This window comes from Vulpes lagopus, chromosome X, assembly GCF_018345385.1.
Source record: "Vulpes lagopus strain Blue_001 chromosome X, ASM1834538v1, whole genome shotgun sequence".
NCBI lineage: Eukaryota > Metazoa > Chordata > Mammalia > Carnivora > Canidae > Vulpes > Vulpes lagopus.
The window spans coordinates 76,420,314-76,439,328 of record NC_054848.1 but is presented as its reverse complement, the minus strand read 5'-3'; the positions used below and the strand labels follow the sequence as shown (position 1 = coordinate 76,439,328).

General features: G+C 38.7%; 1 protein-coding gene across 1 annotated transcript; it reads right to left on the bottom strand.

The window, feature by feature from the left end:
- Positions 1–412: 412 nt before the first annotated feature.
- Positions 413–2,050, bottom strand: BEX4 (brain expressed X-linked 4). Its single transcript, XM_041741203.1, has 3 exons — positions 1,843–2,050; positions 1,367–1,447; positions 413–997 (listed from the first exon to the last, which is right to left on the bottom strand). The coding sequence occupies exons 1-3, from the start codon at positions 2,033–2,035 to the stop codon at positions 636–638; spliced, it is 636 nt and encodes a 211-aa protein (XP_041597137.1). The 5' UTR covers positions 2,036–2,050; the 3' UTR covers positions 413–635.
- Positions 2,051–19,015: the final 16,965 nt, after the last annotated feature.

Genomic DNA, 19,015 nt, shown 5'->3' with positions numbered 1-19,015 from the left:
TTAACATGACAACATACACCTATGTACATAGATGCATACATACATACATACCACAGTGTCCTCAAATTAGAGGTGAACACTAGATTTACCTGGAAAGCTTGCTAAAAAATGGAGATTCTGTAGTGCCCATCTGTGTATCTGGAGGACAGAAGCCAGATATTCTATATTCTCAAATCTCCCTTTCCCAAGGTGTTTTTATGCAGGTGGAAGACTCATACTCCTTGAAAAACAGTAGAGCACATACATTGTTAAAATGACATCAGATATTGAGTTAGGAGTATGATCCTTCCTTGCTCATTGGATGGAAACAACAACAACAACAAAAACAGTCAAAGACTAGAGATTTTGCGTTTAGGTAGGTAGGAGAGAAAAAGTAGTATTATAAAATAAAGACTAGGGTGAAACTAGAAGATTGCTGTTTCAACTGCTTTATTAATTTCAATTATGAAAAGAATAGTTTTTTCTAAAACTGGGTGAAATTGCCCTGCTGGACAGAAAGTTTTACAGAGACAAAACAATATTTAATTACAAACTGGTAACTGGAAACACCAAATGTTTACAGAAAAAGTAAATCACAAAACTACAAGCTTGTGGAGCAGAGGCCACATTATTAACCTCAGGGAAAACCTTAAGATTCACGGTATAAGGCAAAAGTCATAATGATTATCAGGTTCAGGAGTTTGGAAGCGCTTATGATGCCTCATTTGCTGCTCTTTAGTCTTTCTCCTGATCTCCATCATTTGCCCTACGAACTTTTCGACATCATCTCCCATTTCATTGTGATCAATATTCTTGTTAGGTATGGCCCATCGAAAATTAGGGACAAGTCGTCTCATTCGCCCCAGCTTAACATTTCTTCCATTCTTTTGGCCTTCACTCCCTTTCGAATTGCATGATTCCTCTTCATTCTGCACAGAGCTCTGTTCTTCGTTTTCCTGCTGGGCACTTTCCATGTTGACACTTTTCACCACTTGTTTCTCTTTGGACGCCATTGCTCCTAAAAGACAAAAGAGCAAGGATTTTCTTAGTGGATTGATCAGCACCGAGGACAGAGGCCCTACTATGCACATTCCAAGATTCAAAGCCCTGGATCTCTTCAGTTTTTTAAAATTTCATTTTCCCACCTGAGAGGCTCCCTACACCCTCCAGGGGTCCCCCGGTCCGAGCCCCCCTCCCGCCCCCGTCGCTCCCCTCCCCGCCCCCCCACCAAAGCCCACCATTTTCCCTGCCGATCCCTTCCCAGGCCTCTGCAGGCACCAAGATGGAGGACGCGCTGGGGCGGGGGGAGGGGTAGGGAATTTGGGGCCTCAGGGCTTTCCACACCACACGTTCCCCGCACGCCCCCTCTACTGTCCCCCACACCGACCTGGGCCTATCCTTGCAGTCTCCTCCTCCTCCTCCGGATTCTCGCCGCGAGTGCGCCGCCGCAACACTTGGACCAGCACACCTGCAGAGGGCGGGGGTGGCAGCAGGGGGACTGCGGCGGCCGAACGCTTCGCGCGGACCCGACGCTACCCAGCCCCTCACGGGCCCCCCACGGCCGTGCCCCCCCACCCCCAGCCGCCCTATCCCCCGCGCTGACCACCATTTTCTACACCAAGAAGGACGGGCGCGGCGCGGGGCAGGGCGAGAGGCAGGTGATGCCGAAGGGTCAGCGCCTCACCACAGCCCGGCGCTCCGCCTACCATTTTCTGCAGCCAAACGCGGGCCGCGGTGGGGCGGGAGGCTGCGGTCCCTCCGCCGCTTCGCCCCGGGGCTGCGGCACCCCGGTGGGCTCCGCGGCCCGTGTGGGCTCTCCCACACCAAGCCCAGGGATCGCTCCCCGTCCGCCGGGTCCCTTACCTGCTCCCCCTCCGCCTCCTACTCTTTGGGGCCGCCCCTGGTCCGCCGCCTTCAGGGCCACCGGCAGCAGGTACCGACGAGCGGGCGAGCGAGCGAGCGAGCGAAGGCCGGGTCTGACGCTACAGCGAGGCGCGCGAGTCAGCGTTGGCGGGTCACGTGAGGCCTTCGTCACTGCTCGGGGCACCGCCCCCATGCCCTGTGGGCTGCTGCCCGCGAGGTGGCGTTCGGCGGGTCCGCTAGCACAGCTCGCCTCTGCTGCCGCGTCCTTCTTAAGCAGCACCAGCCTGGGCTCTGTGACTCTCCCTTTGTGTATTCCTGGGCCTTTCTCTGCCTGCTGGGGAAGGGCAGTATCTTCTCAGGGGCCTGTTGGCCATTCCCAGTTTTTCTCTGGGGACTTGCCTCTTCCTATCCCCCCCCCCCCCCCCGCCATGACCTGCGCGCAAAATGTAAGGGGGCACAGAAAACCTCAGTAGTGAAGATAATCGCATTTTAATGCAGTATTTAAATAAAAATTATGGGATGCCCGAGTGGCTCAGTGGTTGAGCCTCTGCCTTTGGCTCAGGGCGTGATCCTGGGATGGAGTCCTGAATAGGATTCCCCATGGGGAGCCTGCTTCTCTCTCTGCCTCTGTGTCTCTCATGAATAAATAAAATCTTTTAAAAAATTAATACAAGAACATCTATGAACAAGATGTCCCACCCAACCCACTCCCAACCTGTGGTCCTCTTACTACCAATGCTCACTATTTTTTCTATACCAAAATATGTATGTGGGGTAGGGGGACAAGAAAGGAGATGAAATTTTTTTTCTAATTCTTAATACTTTTTTGTTTTGTTCCTTTTTGGATTATAACTGCATTCTGTTTATAGTTTACATTAACTTTAACTTTTGTTATGGAAAATATCAAACATAAGGAAAAATAAAATAGTATAATGAAAGCTGCTGTACTCATCACCTAGCTCCAATAGTTAACTCATTGCAGTATTATTTCATGTATATCTTTACCCATTTCCTACTCTTAGAGACTATTTTCGAAGCAAATACCAGTCCTAATATTTTATGCATAATTATTTCAAAGTGCATGTCTTTAAGAACTCTCCTATATTTATGATTTATGTATATAATATATATTTATACCACAATATCATTTTCACAACTAACAATATAATTCTTTAGTAGTGCTTTATGTCCACTCTGTGTTCAAATTCTCAATTCTGTCATAGTTTAACAGTTTGTTTGGATCAGGTTCTTAATGAGACCTAATATGTTTTGCTGCTTTCAAGATACTCTTTGTCTTTCGCTTTGACAATTTGAATATAATATGTCTTGGAGAGTGTATTCTGCAAGTTCATATCTGATGTCGAAACTTCCTATTGACTTTTTAATTTCAGCTACTGTGCTTTTCATCTCCCTAATTTTTGTTAGTTCCTCTTTAAAAAATATTTTATTTATTTGTTTGAGAGAGAGTACAAGAGAGAGCACCAGCAGGGAAGAGGGAGAAGCAGATTCCCTGCCAAGCCAGGAGCCTGACTCTGGGCTCTATCCTAGGACTCTGAGATCATGACCTGAGCCTAAGGCAGACTCTTTACCCACTGAGCCACTCAGGTGCCCCTGTTAGTTCCTTTTAATTATTTCTTCCTGTTTATTCATTTTCAGTGAGACATTATTTGGTGAGACATTATTCCTCTGGTTTATTTTAGTTCATTTTCCATGGTTTCCTTATCTCTTTGAGCATATTAAAGACAGTTGACTTAAAATCTTCCCCGGGCAGCCCCGGGGGGGCTCAGCGGTTTAGCGCCGCCTTCGGCCCAGGGCCTCAACCTGGAGACCTGGGATCGAGTCCCCGTAGGGCTCCCTGCATTGAGCCTGCTTCTCCCTCTGCCTGTCTCTGCCTCTCTTTGTCTCTCATGAATAAATAAATAAAATCTTTCCCTCGTAAGTCTGGCTTCTTTAAGGACAGTTTCTACTAATTTCATTTTTGCTGTGAATAAGCCATTCTTTCTTTACATGTTTCATAATTTTTTGCTGTTGAAACTGGACATTTTGAATATTATAATGTGGAACCTCTGGAAATCATATTCTTCCTTCTCCTCAGGATTTGTTGCTGGCTGCTGTGGGTTGATGTTTGTTTAGTGACTTTTCTAAATTGTTTTTGTAAAGTCTGTATTCTTTTATCATGTGTACCACTAAAGTCTGTTGCCTTAGCTTAGTGATCAGCTGGTGTTTTGGCAGTTACTTTGAGTACCTGGAGCCAGTAAAAGAAAAAAAAAAGAGACACTCTTAGTGTTTGAAGATAGGTCTGTGCTGGAGAATTCATTCACTACTTAGCCAGACTGTTTTCAACTCTGCATTGTGGTTTTTTTTTTTTAAGATTTTATTTATCTATTTGAGAGAGAGAGAGAGAGAACAAACAGGGAGAGAGGGAGAAGCAGCCTCCCTACGGAGCAGGGAGCCTGATATGGGGCTTGATCCCAGTACCTCTGGGATCATGACCCGAGCCAAAGGCAGACTGAGCCACCCAGGCGCCCCTGCATTAGTTTTCATTTCCTACTTGCACAGAGTATGAAGGCCAGCCAGAGGTGAATGGCCTCCTCGGGCCTTGGAAGCACTTGCATCCCATCCTGAACATATGTGTGGTCTTCTCAATCTCCCTGTATATTGGGAAACTTTTAAAAACGCTTATTCTCCCATGTATCTCCTTTCCCAGTGTCTTCTTCCCAGCTTTCTCATTCTGTTTATTATTTGTCTTCAATACTGTCTTTTGCCTCTAATATCCAGGCCTTTAAATGCTTTTGACCAAAACCACCCCACTCCTGAGGTAAAATAAAGAGAAACTTTCATGCCCTCCATGAGAAGGACCTAACAGATGATAGAGACTCACAGACAGAATTCTTTGAGAATAAGGTCCATAATGTTTCTTCTGGTACCAGCAACCTTCACTAGCTGATCTGGTATGTTGAGATGATGGGCTGGCAATTTAAAATGCCATGGCACTCTCTGATTGCAATTAAGGAGTTTCTCCCTTCAACTAGTTTTCCTCTGGTTGTTGTAAGTTTTTATTAGATTCCAGAGTCATGCAAAAGTTGACTAACCATTTTTGGCATGGAAATTTTGAATTCCCTACTCTGCCATTTTTGGTGATATCTTCTCTCTTTATATTTTTCAACTCTACAACGTAATGGCAGTATAAAATTTAAAATATTATCCTTTTTAGGGCACTTGGGTGGCTCAGTCGGTTAAACGTCCAACTCTTGATTTTAGTTCAGGTCATGATCTCCTTGGTTGTGGGATCAAGCCCAGTATCTGGCTCTGTGCTCAGTGGGGAGTCAGCTTGAAGATTCTCTCCCTTTGCCTCTTCCTCAACTCGTGGGCACGTACTGTCTCTCTCTCTCTCAAATAAACAAATCTTTAAAAGAAATTATCCTTTTATATATATATATATATATATCATATTATTCTTGCTTTCAGAAATGTTAAAATAGAATGCTTGGTTAATTATAATGTTTGGTACTTTGCCACACATAATATTTGATATATTTGACATGATTTTATTTTATTTTTAATAATAAATTTATTTTTTATTTGTGTTCAATTTGCCAACATACAGAATAACACCCAGTGCTCATCCCGAATTTGACATGATTTTAAAACATTCTTTTGTTTAGTTGCTTTCTGGAATATAGCTGTGGAAACTGCCTATTTCTAAATATGTTTAAAAGTTATATACAAAAAAAAAAAAAAAAAAAAAAAGTTATATACAAGGTTAAAAATGATAGATGAACATCAAAAGGTAAGTTTTGTTACCTTTGTATTAACTATTTGAGTACTGTTTGAGTGCTTCTAAAAACAATAAATAATGCAATTTAAAAAATCACTTATGCTCAAAAGAAATTTTCTTAAGTTTAAAAGGTTATTAGTAAACTTTTTTTTTTTCCTTTTACCTCATGATCTTACTGTGTCTGCTGAGAGGGAACATTTCCTCCCTCAAGTTTCTTACACATAACCAGGAAAAAAGATTAGCAAAAGAAAACTACATATGACAAAAGATCCAAAATGATCAAAATATCATTATCGAAAAGAATTAGTCCTGGCAACATTTAAAAAAAACCCATCTGTGCTGCAACATCTCCAAACACATGGAAATCTGCACATTATACAAACATGCTTGCTCCACTGAGCCAGAGTCTACACTTATCCGGAAATTACCAACACCCAAATTGCACATTAAAACTCAGAGCTACACTACTTGAAATAAACCACATAGACATTGGAAGTCTTTTCATCTCATTAATGGCTAACTGAATTTGCATAAGCATCAACTTCATTTTCCATCCATAAGTGCAGAGAAGAGATTGAAATACAGGTTTTCTGACTCTGAATTCAGTATATTTTTCCTTATGCAAGATGATTTTCAGTTCAATTCTCCATATCAGGGATGCCTGTAATAAAGTTAGTATATATCCTTAAACAATATTCCCTATTCCCTAACAGGCAAGGCATGGCCTGTAAAACAACCTAAATTTGAGTCCACAACTCTGCCACTGTTTGTGTATTTAAACAAGTCCTTTAACTTCTCTCAAGTTTCTTTTACTAACTTATAACCAAATAGACTAAATTTAAAAGTGTTTGAACAAATTGTATGGGATAATATACATAAAGATGCTTATAAATTATAAGCAGTATTCACATATGTTACTATTAATAACTACCATCTTCCTGAAAACAGACACACACACACACACACACACACACACACAGTGAGGTGTATCTGTTAGCCAAGAGCCAAAGGAGTTGGCAACTTGGACCAAAATGACAAGGTAGGAAATAATATTATAATCCATGAACTAAGAAGCATGGAAGCATTTATTAATAGAGAAATATTATTAATAGGGAAGTAAAGAATTATGGTGCATTTATACAACAGGAACACTATGCACAGATAAAAATGAATAACCTACATATCCATATAGCAATGAATGAATATCTTAAACATAACGATACATGAGAGAAGCAAGTTGAAAACACAATTCTTTGTCAAGTTCTTTGACAATCATTTACATGTCCAAAAGTAATTCTGTATACATTTTAACATGTTTTATATATAATGTTTTATATACTTTAATTTTATATATTTCAAATATATGTCATATATTTAAATTTTACATGTACATATATAGTCAAAGTATAGAAATACATGTGGAAAGATATACACCAAATTAGGAATGTGGTTACCTCGGGAGAGGCTGGGGTGAATGGAAAGGGAGGCTAACTCAGCTATATTCAAATCATGTGATTACTTAAAAATTTGATGTAATAATCTTTGTACATTTCATAGCATGATGTAACTCTATTTTTAATGACAAAAATTATAGCCAAAAGTTATTTTTAGGTGAAAAATAAGTTTCAGATTTGTAAATATCATGTGATTCCACTAAACATATTCATAAATATATGTGTTTTGGTATATGCATAGTAAAAAATGTTTGCACACTAACTTGTTTCATGTTCTATACCATTTTGATTATCTATTGTTTCATATTAAACAGGGTCCAAAATTAGTACCTTAAAACAATGTATTATTTTTATTAGTGTTATAATCATCATCACCACCATCATCATTTCTTACAGTTCTGTGGGTTGACTGTGTTCAGCTCGGTGTATTTCTGCTGCCATCTCTTGTAAAGTTGCAGTTAAATCACAACTGGAGTTTTGAGCATCTGAAGACTCGAATGGGCTGGAACTCTTGGCAGTGGATGCTTGCTGGTGGCAGGGAGTTCAGCTGGGGTTGTTGACCAGGGTGTTTGAGGTGTCAACATTAAACGAAGGTGTTTCAGTTACCTATTACCATATAACAAACCATAACCAAATTTGGGATAGCTTAAATAACACCAGACACTAATGTCTTTCATGATTATGTGGACTGACTGGACTCAGCTGAACAATTTTTCTGTTTTGTGAGGTTTTTAGGGAGGATGTAGCAGTCTGGAGGCTCAACTGATGGAATAATCAGAGTGACACAACTCACATGGCTGGCAGCCAGAGGGGGAATAATTAGTATATTTGCTCTGCCTAATTAGTATATTTTCCACACCAATAGTATTAGAAAACAGACAAGAAATACTGCCTATACTGTTCTGCCATTTGCATTTGCTTTATATAATATATTTAGGACCTAATTCCACACTCAATGTATAGAATTACACCCTTGTCTAAATGCCTGCATGGTGTTCTGACATGTTTATGCACTCTGTCATGTTTATTCATTCACCCAGATCCTTATTTTTTTTAAGATTTTGTTTATTTTTTCATGAGAGACACACAGAGGCGGAGACATAGGCAGAGGGAGAGGCAGGCTTCCTGTGGGGAGCCCAATGTGGGACTCCATCCCAGGACCCCGAGATCATGACTTGAGGCAAAGGCAGATGCTCAACCACTGAGCCACCCAGGGACCCCCACCCAGATACTTATTGATGGACATTTAGGATGAATCCATCTTCCATGGGCTAAAGAGGACATAGTGGTGAACAGGATAGTACCCAGGTTCTTAAGGGGCTTACATCCTAGTGGGCTGTATGCAGAGGAGAGCAATCCATTACAAAAGGAGGGATAAGTCTAGTGAAGTGGGAGAGGTTACTTGTCCAGAGTGGCTAGACCCGATGAATAGCTCCTCCACAGAATTCTGTTTTAGGCTATCAGACCCAAGACCAGGCGTACCCTGAAGAGGTTCATTCCAGGGGTGGCATCTTGTAGAGGAAAGAACACAGCTGATTCAGGAGACAAACAATCTTGACTGTTAATTCTGGGTTCTTCCATGAATCTATTGAAGACTCTTATGTTGGGAGCTCCTTTGTTCTCATTTTTGGCTACCTTCCCCTTTCATGCAGCCATCTCATTTATACATATATCTTCAATCACCATCCACTCATATATAATTCTTGCATTTTCCTCTCTAGCTCTGTCTCTGATCTAAATATCTTAACATCCCCACTGGAGTATACAAAGGTATAGAGAAATCAAGATGGCCCATTTTGTTCCCTCCAAACAGATCAATCATGTGTTGCCCATTCTAGCCAACATTACTACCTATCATACAGATAATCAGGTGAGTTGTCTGAGAATACCCCTAACACTTCACTCTTGTACCTCCCTACCCAATTTTCATATCTTTCATGAATTCATCTCTTTGTTCATTCATGAATATGTTCACTCATCTTACAGAGAGAGGAATAGTGCTGTATAAGGGGAGAAAGGGAGTAATTACACAATCACAGTCCTAGAGTGGGTGATCATTGCAATGAGAAAGGTCTGCCTTAGTAAGATTTGTCATATGAGAGAAAGTAGGGACCATACTTGCTGATGTGGATAATTTGGTAGGATTAGTGGTGGTAACAAATAGACAATGTCTTCTGTGATAGCATCTACTTTTCCAAAGAAACAAGAAGCCTAAAGAATAGTTGAGAATGTTGAGGTGTGAGACAGTGCTTATGGTTTGTGCAGAGAATAGATATTTTGCCATAGTGGTCTCAGATATTGAGAAAGTTTAATGCGGTAAGACTAGCAGCCAGGTCTGAGTATTGCTCCCTATCCTGCATTATCTTCCCTTCAACCTTATCTCCCACAACTCTCCTATTTTTTCCACCAGGCTCCAGCCACAATGGCTTTTTTTCATATTTTTCAGGAACAAGTCATGCTCACTCCCACTTGAGAGTGTGCTTTTCCCTAGTCTAATGTCAGAAGATTTTTACACACCCACAACTCTTTCTTGTCATCCAGGTCTCAGATGAAAAGTCACCTCCATAGCATGGACTTCTCTAGTGATAGACCAAGTATAGCACAACTCCAGGGATCATCAAGCATAGTGTATGTAGTCTAAGTGCATGATGGTCTTCGAAGTTGTTGAACTGGATGGCCTTGGACATCCTTCACTGTCCTCTCCATAAGTGATATTTTCTATCTCATTTCTCTGTTTTATTTTCTTCGTGGCACTCTTCATCCACTGAAATTACATTGGTTATTGTTTACTTTATGTGTATCCAAAAGAGAATGTAAGCAGCCTAAGGGGAGGGGCCTTTCCTGTCCTATTGCCTAGCAGCCAACCTGGTAGGCAAAGAGTAAACACTCAGTGAACAAGTGCTGCATGTCTGGATTGTTATCTACCAAATACACCAAAACAGGAACAGGTACTTTTTTTGAATGGCAAAACCATTGATATTGGAATCAGAGATCACAGTATGCAAAATATTTAAAGAAATCTTGGACATGATCTATTCAACAGTTTTTAAACTATAGAAAACATCAGAATCTACCAGGGAAATTGTTCAAAATACAGATTCCTTATCCTAAAACCTCAGGGAAAGGATTCAGCAGGTTTGGGGTAAGGTCTCAGAAGTTGCAATTTTAACAAGATCCAGGTGACTCTAATACAGGTAGCCTACACCTTATGCTTAGGCCAACATATACCTTTAAAATGGTGTTTTCCTAGAGAAAATTACTTCTATACCATTAATCTATTATCCATTATGCAATGTTCTCATATCTTCAATTTGACTACTGGAGTATTTAGTGGGAATCCAATCCTCTGCGACCTCAGATCGCTTTTCCAGATGGGGTTTCATTTAACTCTTGATAAACAGAGTCCATTGGATTTAATTTTGGTTTTTGAGCTTTTCAAACTATTTGTAAGGATTGCTATTTTATGACTTCTATTCTTTCTTATGTCTTTCAAAGAACAAGGAGAAATTTTATCTCATTTTTATTTTTTAATTTTTTTAAAGATTTTATTTATTTATTCAGAGAGAGAGAGAGAGAGAGAGAGAGAGAGAGAGAGAAGCAGAGTCACAGGCAGAGGAAGAAGCAGGCTCCATGCAGGGAGCCCGACGTGGGACTCGATTCTGGGTCTCCAGGATCACACCCCAGGCTGCAGGCGGCTCTAAACTGCTGCGCCGCAGGGGCTGCCCTATCTCTTATTTTTAAATAGAATAAGCAATACTATGCTGCACACAACACATGGGAGAAGTGGGCCCTTTTGTAAAATTAACATGTGGGATCTCATTGATTTTATTTTTCCTATATCTTAAAACACTTCACTATTCATCTTTCATTATTAGTTTATTATTCCTAGTGCTACTAAAAGGACTAAAAAAAGAAGAGAAAAAAGAAATAATGATAGAATAGCTTACATTAAGAATGATGCAATATTAAGATAAATAATACCGCATCACCATTTAGTTTTTTACTGAATTGCCCAAAGTATTACACCATCTTTCAAAAATATATAGAAGAAATTAAGAGACTCTATTTTTGCATTTATTTAATCCAGGATTCACTGAACACTAATGGGAATTTTTCTTTCCTTTTTATACCATACTGGCAAAGAAAAGTAAATTGACAGAGGAATTTATTTCACAGTTATTAGATCAGAAAATAAAAGTACAGTGACAGCAATACTGTAGATGTTGATCACATCTCAACACATATAATTGAAAAACAAGACAAATCTTCTTGGGTGATTGGCTCCTTTATCATCATGTAATACTTCTTTTTATCCCTGATAATTTTCCTTAATCTGAAGTCCTCTTTGTTTGAAATTAATATGGCTATTCTAGCTTTCTTTTGATTATTGTTAGCATGATATATCTTTCTCTAATCCTGTACTTTTTTTTAGGGGAAGGAAGGGGCAGAAGGAGAGGGAAAGAATCTCTTCATTTCTGTTACAGTTTTTCTTTCTTATTTTTATCATTTCCTTTTAAAAATGTTTTTATTTAAATTTCAGCTAGTTAGCATACAGTATAATACTAGTTTCACGTGTACAATACAGTGCTTCAACACTTCCATACAACACCCGGTGCTCATCACGACAAGTGCACTCCTTAATCCCTATCACCTATTTAACCCAACTCCCACCCACCTCTCCCCTGGTAACCATCTGTTCTCTATAATTAAGAGTCTGTTTCTTGGTTTGCGTCTCTCTCTCTCTCTCTTTTTCTTTTTTCCCTTTGCTCATTTGTTTTGCTTCTTAAATTCACATATAAGTGAAATCATATGGTATTTGTCTTTCTTTGACTGCCTTATTTCACTTACATAATACCCTCTAGTTTCATCCATGTCATTGCAAATGGCAAAATTTCATTATTTTTTCTGGCTGAGTAATATACTATGGTAGATATATACTATTTCTTTATCCATTCATCTGTCGATGCATAAGTGGGCTCTTTCCATAATTTGACTATTGTAGATAATGCTGCTACAAACATAGGGATGCTTGTAACCCTTTGAATTAGTATTTTTGTATTCTTTGGGTAAATACCTAGTAGTGTAGTTGCTGAATCACAAAGTAGTTCTATTTTTAACTTTTTGAGGGACCTACATACTGTTTTCCATAGTAGTGGGACCGGTTTGCATTCCACCAACAGCACAAAAGGGTTCTTTCTCTACATCCTCACCAACACTTGTTTCTTGTGTTGTTGATTTTTAGCCATTCTTATGGGTGTGAGATGACATTTCATTGTAGTTTCAATTTGTATTTTCCTGATGATGAGTGGTGTTGAGTATCTTTTCATGTGCTTGTTGGTCATGGGGATGTCTTCTTTGGAAGATGCCTATTTGTATCTTCTGTCCATTTTTTCATCGAATTATTTGTCTTTTGGGTATTGAGTTGTATAAGTTCTTTACAGATTTTTGGATACTAACCATTTATCAGATATGTCGTTTACAAATATCTTCTCCCATTCTGTAGGCTGCTTTGTAGTTTTGTTGATTATTTCATTTGCTTTGCAGAAACTTTGTATTTTGATGAAGTTCCAATAGTTTATTTTTGCTTTAGTTTTTTTTCCCCCTTGCCTCGAGAGACAGATCCAGAAGGAAGTTGCTATGACCAATGCCAAAGAGGTTACTGCCTGTATTCTCCTCTAGGATTTTTATGGTTTCAGGTCTCACATTTAGGTTTTTAATCCATTTTGAATCTGTTTTTGTGTATGGTGTAATAAAGTGATCCAGTTTCATTCTTTTGCATGTTGCTGTTCAGTTTTCCAAAACACCATTTATCGAAGAGACTATCTTTTTCCCATTGGATATTCTTTTTAAAAGTTTTTATTTATTTGAGAGAGAGAGAGAAAGTGGGAGCCAGAGAAAGTGCTCACAAGTGGGGGAGGGGGCAAAGCGAGAGGGAGAAGCAGGTTTCCTGTTGAGCAGGAGCTGACTCTGGTCTCTATCCCAGGACCCCAGGATCATGATTTGAGCAGAAGACAGACTCTTAACCAACTAAGCCACCCAGGCTTCCCTCCCTTTGAATATTCTTTCCTTCTTTGTCCATGATTAATTGACCTTATTGCTGTGGGTTCATTTCTGGATTTTCTACTGTGTTCCATTCTATCATTTCCTTTTGATACCTTCTTAGAATTTTTATCTTTCTCTTTACATTACCCACCTGTCTTGCATGTTGTCCAATTTTTTCCATTAGAATCCTTGGCATATTAATCATACTTGTTTTAAATTTCCAAAAAAATAAATAAATTTCCAATATGATAATTGTAACATCCCTGCTATATCTGAGTCTGATTCTGAAGCTTGCTCAGTCATTCCAAACTGTGTTCTGTATTTTATTATGCCTTGTACTTTGTTGAAAGCTAGACATGATAATCTGGATAAATGGAGCTGTGGTTAATAAGCCTTTAGTGAGAGGTTTTATGTTTATCTGGATAGGCTTAGGCTGTGTTTACTGTTTGTTATTCTTGTAATTTTCAGAGGCTAAAATTGCCACAAACATTTTTTTTGTCTCTCATATTGTGTTTGGGTTTCCTAGAGACTTCTTTTTAGTAAGTCTAAGACATGCAGTTCTTTCAGTTGTATTCCCCTATAATTATATAGGAACCTAACTGATGTAGTTGTAAGATGTGGGGTATGGCTAAGCATTCTATAGTCGTCTGATTTGGCCACAGAGTTTAGGGAGGCTGTGATCTGGGCTATGACCTTCACAAGCACTTCTCACTCCTGCTGAGTGAGGTGGGAAGGTAAAAGGTGGCTGGAGTTCAGTATTTTCTTTCCTTCACATGAAAGACTAGAGGGGGCAGGAGTTGGGTATTTCCTTGCCTGCAAATCAAATACTAAGTGGGGCTGGATTTGGATATTTCCTTTCCCTCAGGTTAGTTAAGTTCCAGTAAAACCACAACAGATTCTAGTAAAATAGTTTCCCTGGTGGAAGGGGAGGAGGGCGGGTGTTGGAGGGGAATGGGTGACGGGCACTGAGGTGGACACTTGACGGGATGAGCACTGGGTGTTTTTCTGTATGTTGGTAAATTGAACACCAATAAAAATTAATTAAAAAAAATAGTTTCCCTTGAGGGCAGGATTTGTTAAGAAGAATAGAGTGCTCTGGATATATTTCAAAAGGACTACTTTTTCTTTTCCCTTGCCAGAGTGTGAGGGGACTTTTTTCTAATCTTCACTGTGAGAATTTGGTAGAGCTCCTGTAAGTAAAACTCATGAATTCCAGCACTTTGTCAATTAAAGTTTATGCTTTCCTTTTTCTAGTACTGGTTATAGCAGTGGTTTTGATCCTGGGTTCTGCTCTGGTGAGCTCTGATCCTCTAAATCTGTCTGTATGTTTCTTCAAAATTTGAGACTCAGTAGTTTGTCTTGTGACCTCAATTGTCTGATGGATCTAAGAAGAGTTGTTGATTTTCACTTTGTTCAGCTCTTTTCTTGTTGTGAGAACTGAACTGACAACTTCCAAGCTTTTTGTATGCCAGACTGGAACTCAAAGAATATTGATTGTTTTTAGAGTTTTAGAACAGATACATCCTGCCTTTGCAGGCAGGATGCCATATTATAGTACCTGAATGCCAAGCCAATGTATGTAGGTGAGAATACTCCAGTAAGAACCAATTGTGCAAACATAGTTCAATTGTGATGTGAGTCAAATGCTACTAAATCAGATCTCTGCTTCATTCACTAAGAAGACAAATAAAATATTGTGGGGACATGATACAGGGTATGCCCATTTCCCAGAACCTCATACATTATATAAGGTGGACTGGTCCAAGCATGCTGTGTGATTGTTACACATTCGCTCAAAGCAAACTTTGAGTCTCTTTTCCAAAATGGCTCCTGAAGTGAGTTGTTCAGTTTTCCTGGGTCTCTCCCATGTATATAGGAGTTATATGTGCTATTAAACTCCTGTTTGCTTTTCTCCTATTAACCTATCTTAAAAAAGGAAACAAATAAAATGGGTCCTGAAACAAGTGAGTTATAGCCAGAGAAGAATAGTGACTGGATACTTTTGCAAGTCCTATGTCTTTGACCTAAGTGAACTCTACTGAAGTTCAGAGATGAGAGGTACTGTTTTCAAGCCTCCACAGCTTGGGAAGAGGCATTACAGGGATTGTGATACTGATTTTTCTTACCCTCTGCTACCGCACTGTCTTCCCTACAGAGAGTCGCCTTCCAAGTCTCAAAGTCCCATGTGTGTCAACTTATTTGATGTGGAAAACAGTGGTAGAATCTTGGTTTAACCAAATAGAACCACGTAGGCAGTTGTATCGATGATTTGGGCACTGAACACAGAAGTGTGAAAATGGAGTATTGATACAGGCTGCTGATGCTTGGCACAGAGAGGTTGCTCATAAATAAGTAGTGGAAGGACAAATTAATGAAATGTTGATTTTGGAATGATCAGTCTCTGACACTGATCATACATCTTTCCAACCTTTTCCTAAGTGTATGAGATGGAGGTTCATTTCATACTTCCTGTTTTAGAACCTGCTTTGTACAAGTTATTTTTAAAATGTTTTTTGCTTTGACAATGTAAAATATGGACTTTGGATGATAAGGAGTGTGCCAGCATAAGTTCATTGATTGTAACAAATGTAGCACTCTGAGGCAGGATGTTGATAGTGGGAGGATTGTGGAAGCATGGGAGCAAGGGGTATTTGGGAACTCTGTACTTTCTGATCAATTTTACCTTGAACCTAAAACTGTTCTACAAAATGAAGGATACTTAAAGAAACAAAAATGTTTACTGCTTTGATTTTCTCTCCTTGCTAAAAGGATAGTATGCTGGAGAGAATTTAGAAAGTAGAGATCTTTCACCATCTAGCAACAAGAACTTGATCTGCAACTTGAACCTCATGGCTGACAGCAGATTAGGAGGGGAGGATGGAGGATCAGGGGTTTCTTAAAGCCACCAGATGGACCTTTCTAGATACGAAATGTTACACAAGACCTTGTGCTGTCACTGCTGTCTCTGAGCCTTGTGACAGCTGATGAGCAACATTTGGGATGATGCTATACATGGTTTCTAATCTGACTTTTTCTACCCCCATTCACAATTATTTGTAGACATGTTTTCAGATAAGTAAGTCTCTCTACAACAATTCTGCAAATACATTTAAGAGCAGATTCCCACCTCTTATTATGAAATATTATTTTTCTTATAATTACATAAGTGGTAAATCCTGGTTATAAGACAAATTTAAACAACATGAAAAAATAGAACTTCTCTACTTCCCCACAGCCCTGGTGATACCCATTTCTGTAGTTTGGTGTATGTTTGGCCAAATATATTTAGGTGAATATTACATCAATATCAACATGCCATCAGTTATTAACATAATATCAATTCTATTAATATATAACATTAATATTGCTATAATTTGTATTAACACATTAATATTAGAACTAATATCTCAATTATACATTATTTGAAGAGACTTATTTTTATTTATTTTTTAAAGATTTATTTATTTATTTATTTATTTATTTATTTATTTATTTGAGAGAGAGTCAAAGGCAGAGAGAGTGCACACACAAGTGGGGGCAGGGACAGGAGAAGATGAAGAGAATCTCAAGCAGACTCCCTCTGAGTGAGGAGTCGGATACCGGGCTTGATCTAATGACCCATGAGATCATTACCTGAGTCGAAATCAAGAGTTGGAAGCTCAATCTACTGAGCACCCATACACCCCCATTTGAAGAGATTTAAAGCAAGATCTTTTGTAGGAGAGCATCCTTCACACCTAGCTCTTTGAAAATACTGAATGAAGTGTTTGCTCATTGTCCTTGCAATGCATAAGAGTCAGAAAAGCTAAAGGCTCAGTTCCTCACCTTCCTGAACTGTTAGGCTTTGAATCCTCTATTTTCATTACTAGGCCATCTCTTTGCATCATTAATATAAACTGGCTATGTCTCTTCTTCCAATAAGTACATAAACATACCAAAAAACCCTCCCCTACAAATCAGTTCCCCTAAGTTCCACCCTCCCTGCTTTCTTCACATTTTCACAAGCAACAAACTTCTCAAGGGGGGAATATATTCACTATCTCCACTCTCCATATCTCCCTATTATTCCTCAACCCACCCTTGTTTATTGCCTCCCTATTCTGCTGAATTCACTCTGAAGGAGGTTACCAATGGCAACATTGTTAGAAAACACAAAGGGGTTCCTTTCAGCCTTTATCTATAGTGTAAGCTCATATTTATTTTTATTGTTTCTGATAAATAAATGGTCCTTTTGTTTGTTGTTCTTATTGCAAAAACTGTACACGAGCAGAAAAATTGTTGATATAAAACAAGGAATCCCCCACCTTGCCTCCCTGGACCATATGAGAATAAGTTGCCAACATTATGCCCTAGAGCTCCTAAACACTTCAGTGTATATGTCTTACACAATATTGTCTTATATAACCATCAAAAGCAGGAAATTGTCATTAATAATATTTACCACAAGCTAATCTTCAGACCTTGTTCAAGTTTTGCCAATTTTCCTAATAATGTAATTTGTAGCAGAAGGATCCAAGACAGAATTTTGTACTGTATACAGTTGTTCATGTCTCTTTGGTTCTCTATAGTCTAAAAAATTCTTCAGTTTTGCCTTGACTTTAATGACCTTGACATTTCTGAAGACTATGTGCCAGGCATTTTGTAACTGGCCTCTTGATTTGATGTTTGCTTGATTATATGTAGGGATAATTATAGAAGTGATGTTGTGTTTTTCTCATTGCATCCCAGCAGACAGTATGTAATTCAGATTTTTCAATTAGTTAGATATTGGACTTTGATCACTTGATTAGGGTGTTGTCTCCCAGCTTTTCTCACTGTAAAAGTATTCCTTCTCCAATAAATATTTGATACTACACAAATATTCTGTTCCTCATCAAGCTTCAAATTTACTTAAATTACTTATTTAAATTCATGTAATATATATATATGTGTATATATATATATATATATACACATATATATATATATATAATGGACTCATGTTTTCCTGTGTAATTGAATTGGCTATAATATATCCTACCATGATTTGTTTTGGTGCTCAAAACTGTTCCTCTTCAGACTGTTTTGTTGTGTCCTTTAGATATACTCTCAATCTTCTTTGAACACTTCCTTATTATCTGGCACAAGATACCCCAGAGTCATTTTGTATTTTCCCTGTCCCAGACCTGGAATTAAACATTTCTTTAAAAATCCCTGGTTCATTTCAGTGACTGAAAGTATTTAGAGAAAAATAAAAGCACTAGGTGGACCCAGCTGCTACTGGAGTGTTGCTACTTCCAGGTTTTCTTAGTGGACAGAGCTAGGGAACATAAACACGCACACACACACACTCAAACACATTTTTTACATGTATGTTTTCCCCAAGTCTCTTTAAACACCTTGGAAATTATTGGTTCTCACTCATAATCCTAAATTCAATCCAAGACTGTGTATTGTAATAGTGAGCAATAACATTGGTCTTTTACTCAGTTGGTAGATTAACCATTGTGCTTAATCAAAATAGTACTATTTAATTGTTAACACTGTGAATATAGTGACTTTGTTTTCTAAGAAGTCAGATAATGAAAATGGGAACAATTGAAATACCAATGGCAGCATGACCAAGACATCACTAAAAAAGACTAAATGATTGCTATTTTAGTGACAGATGGAAGAATATATAAAACTGGGCTAGTAAGGTAAATACTAAAACAGAACATCCTGCAAAATATGCAGAAAAGAATTTGGAATAGAACATGATGGAGAAGGTGATGTGAAAGTATATACAGAGACTGAATCTCATAATTATAGAATGAGATAGTCAAGGTTTTCTAAACCAATCTTTTTTTTTTGCATTTCATTAAAAAGACACAATACTTAGTTAAAAACACTGACAGCCAAATTAGCTTGGATATACTGA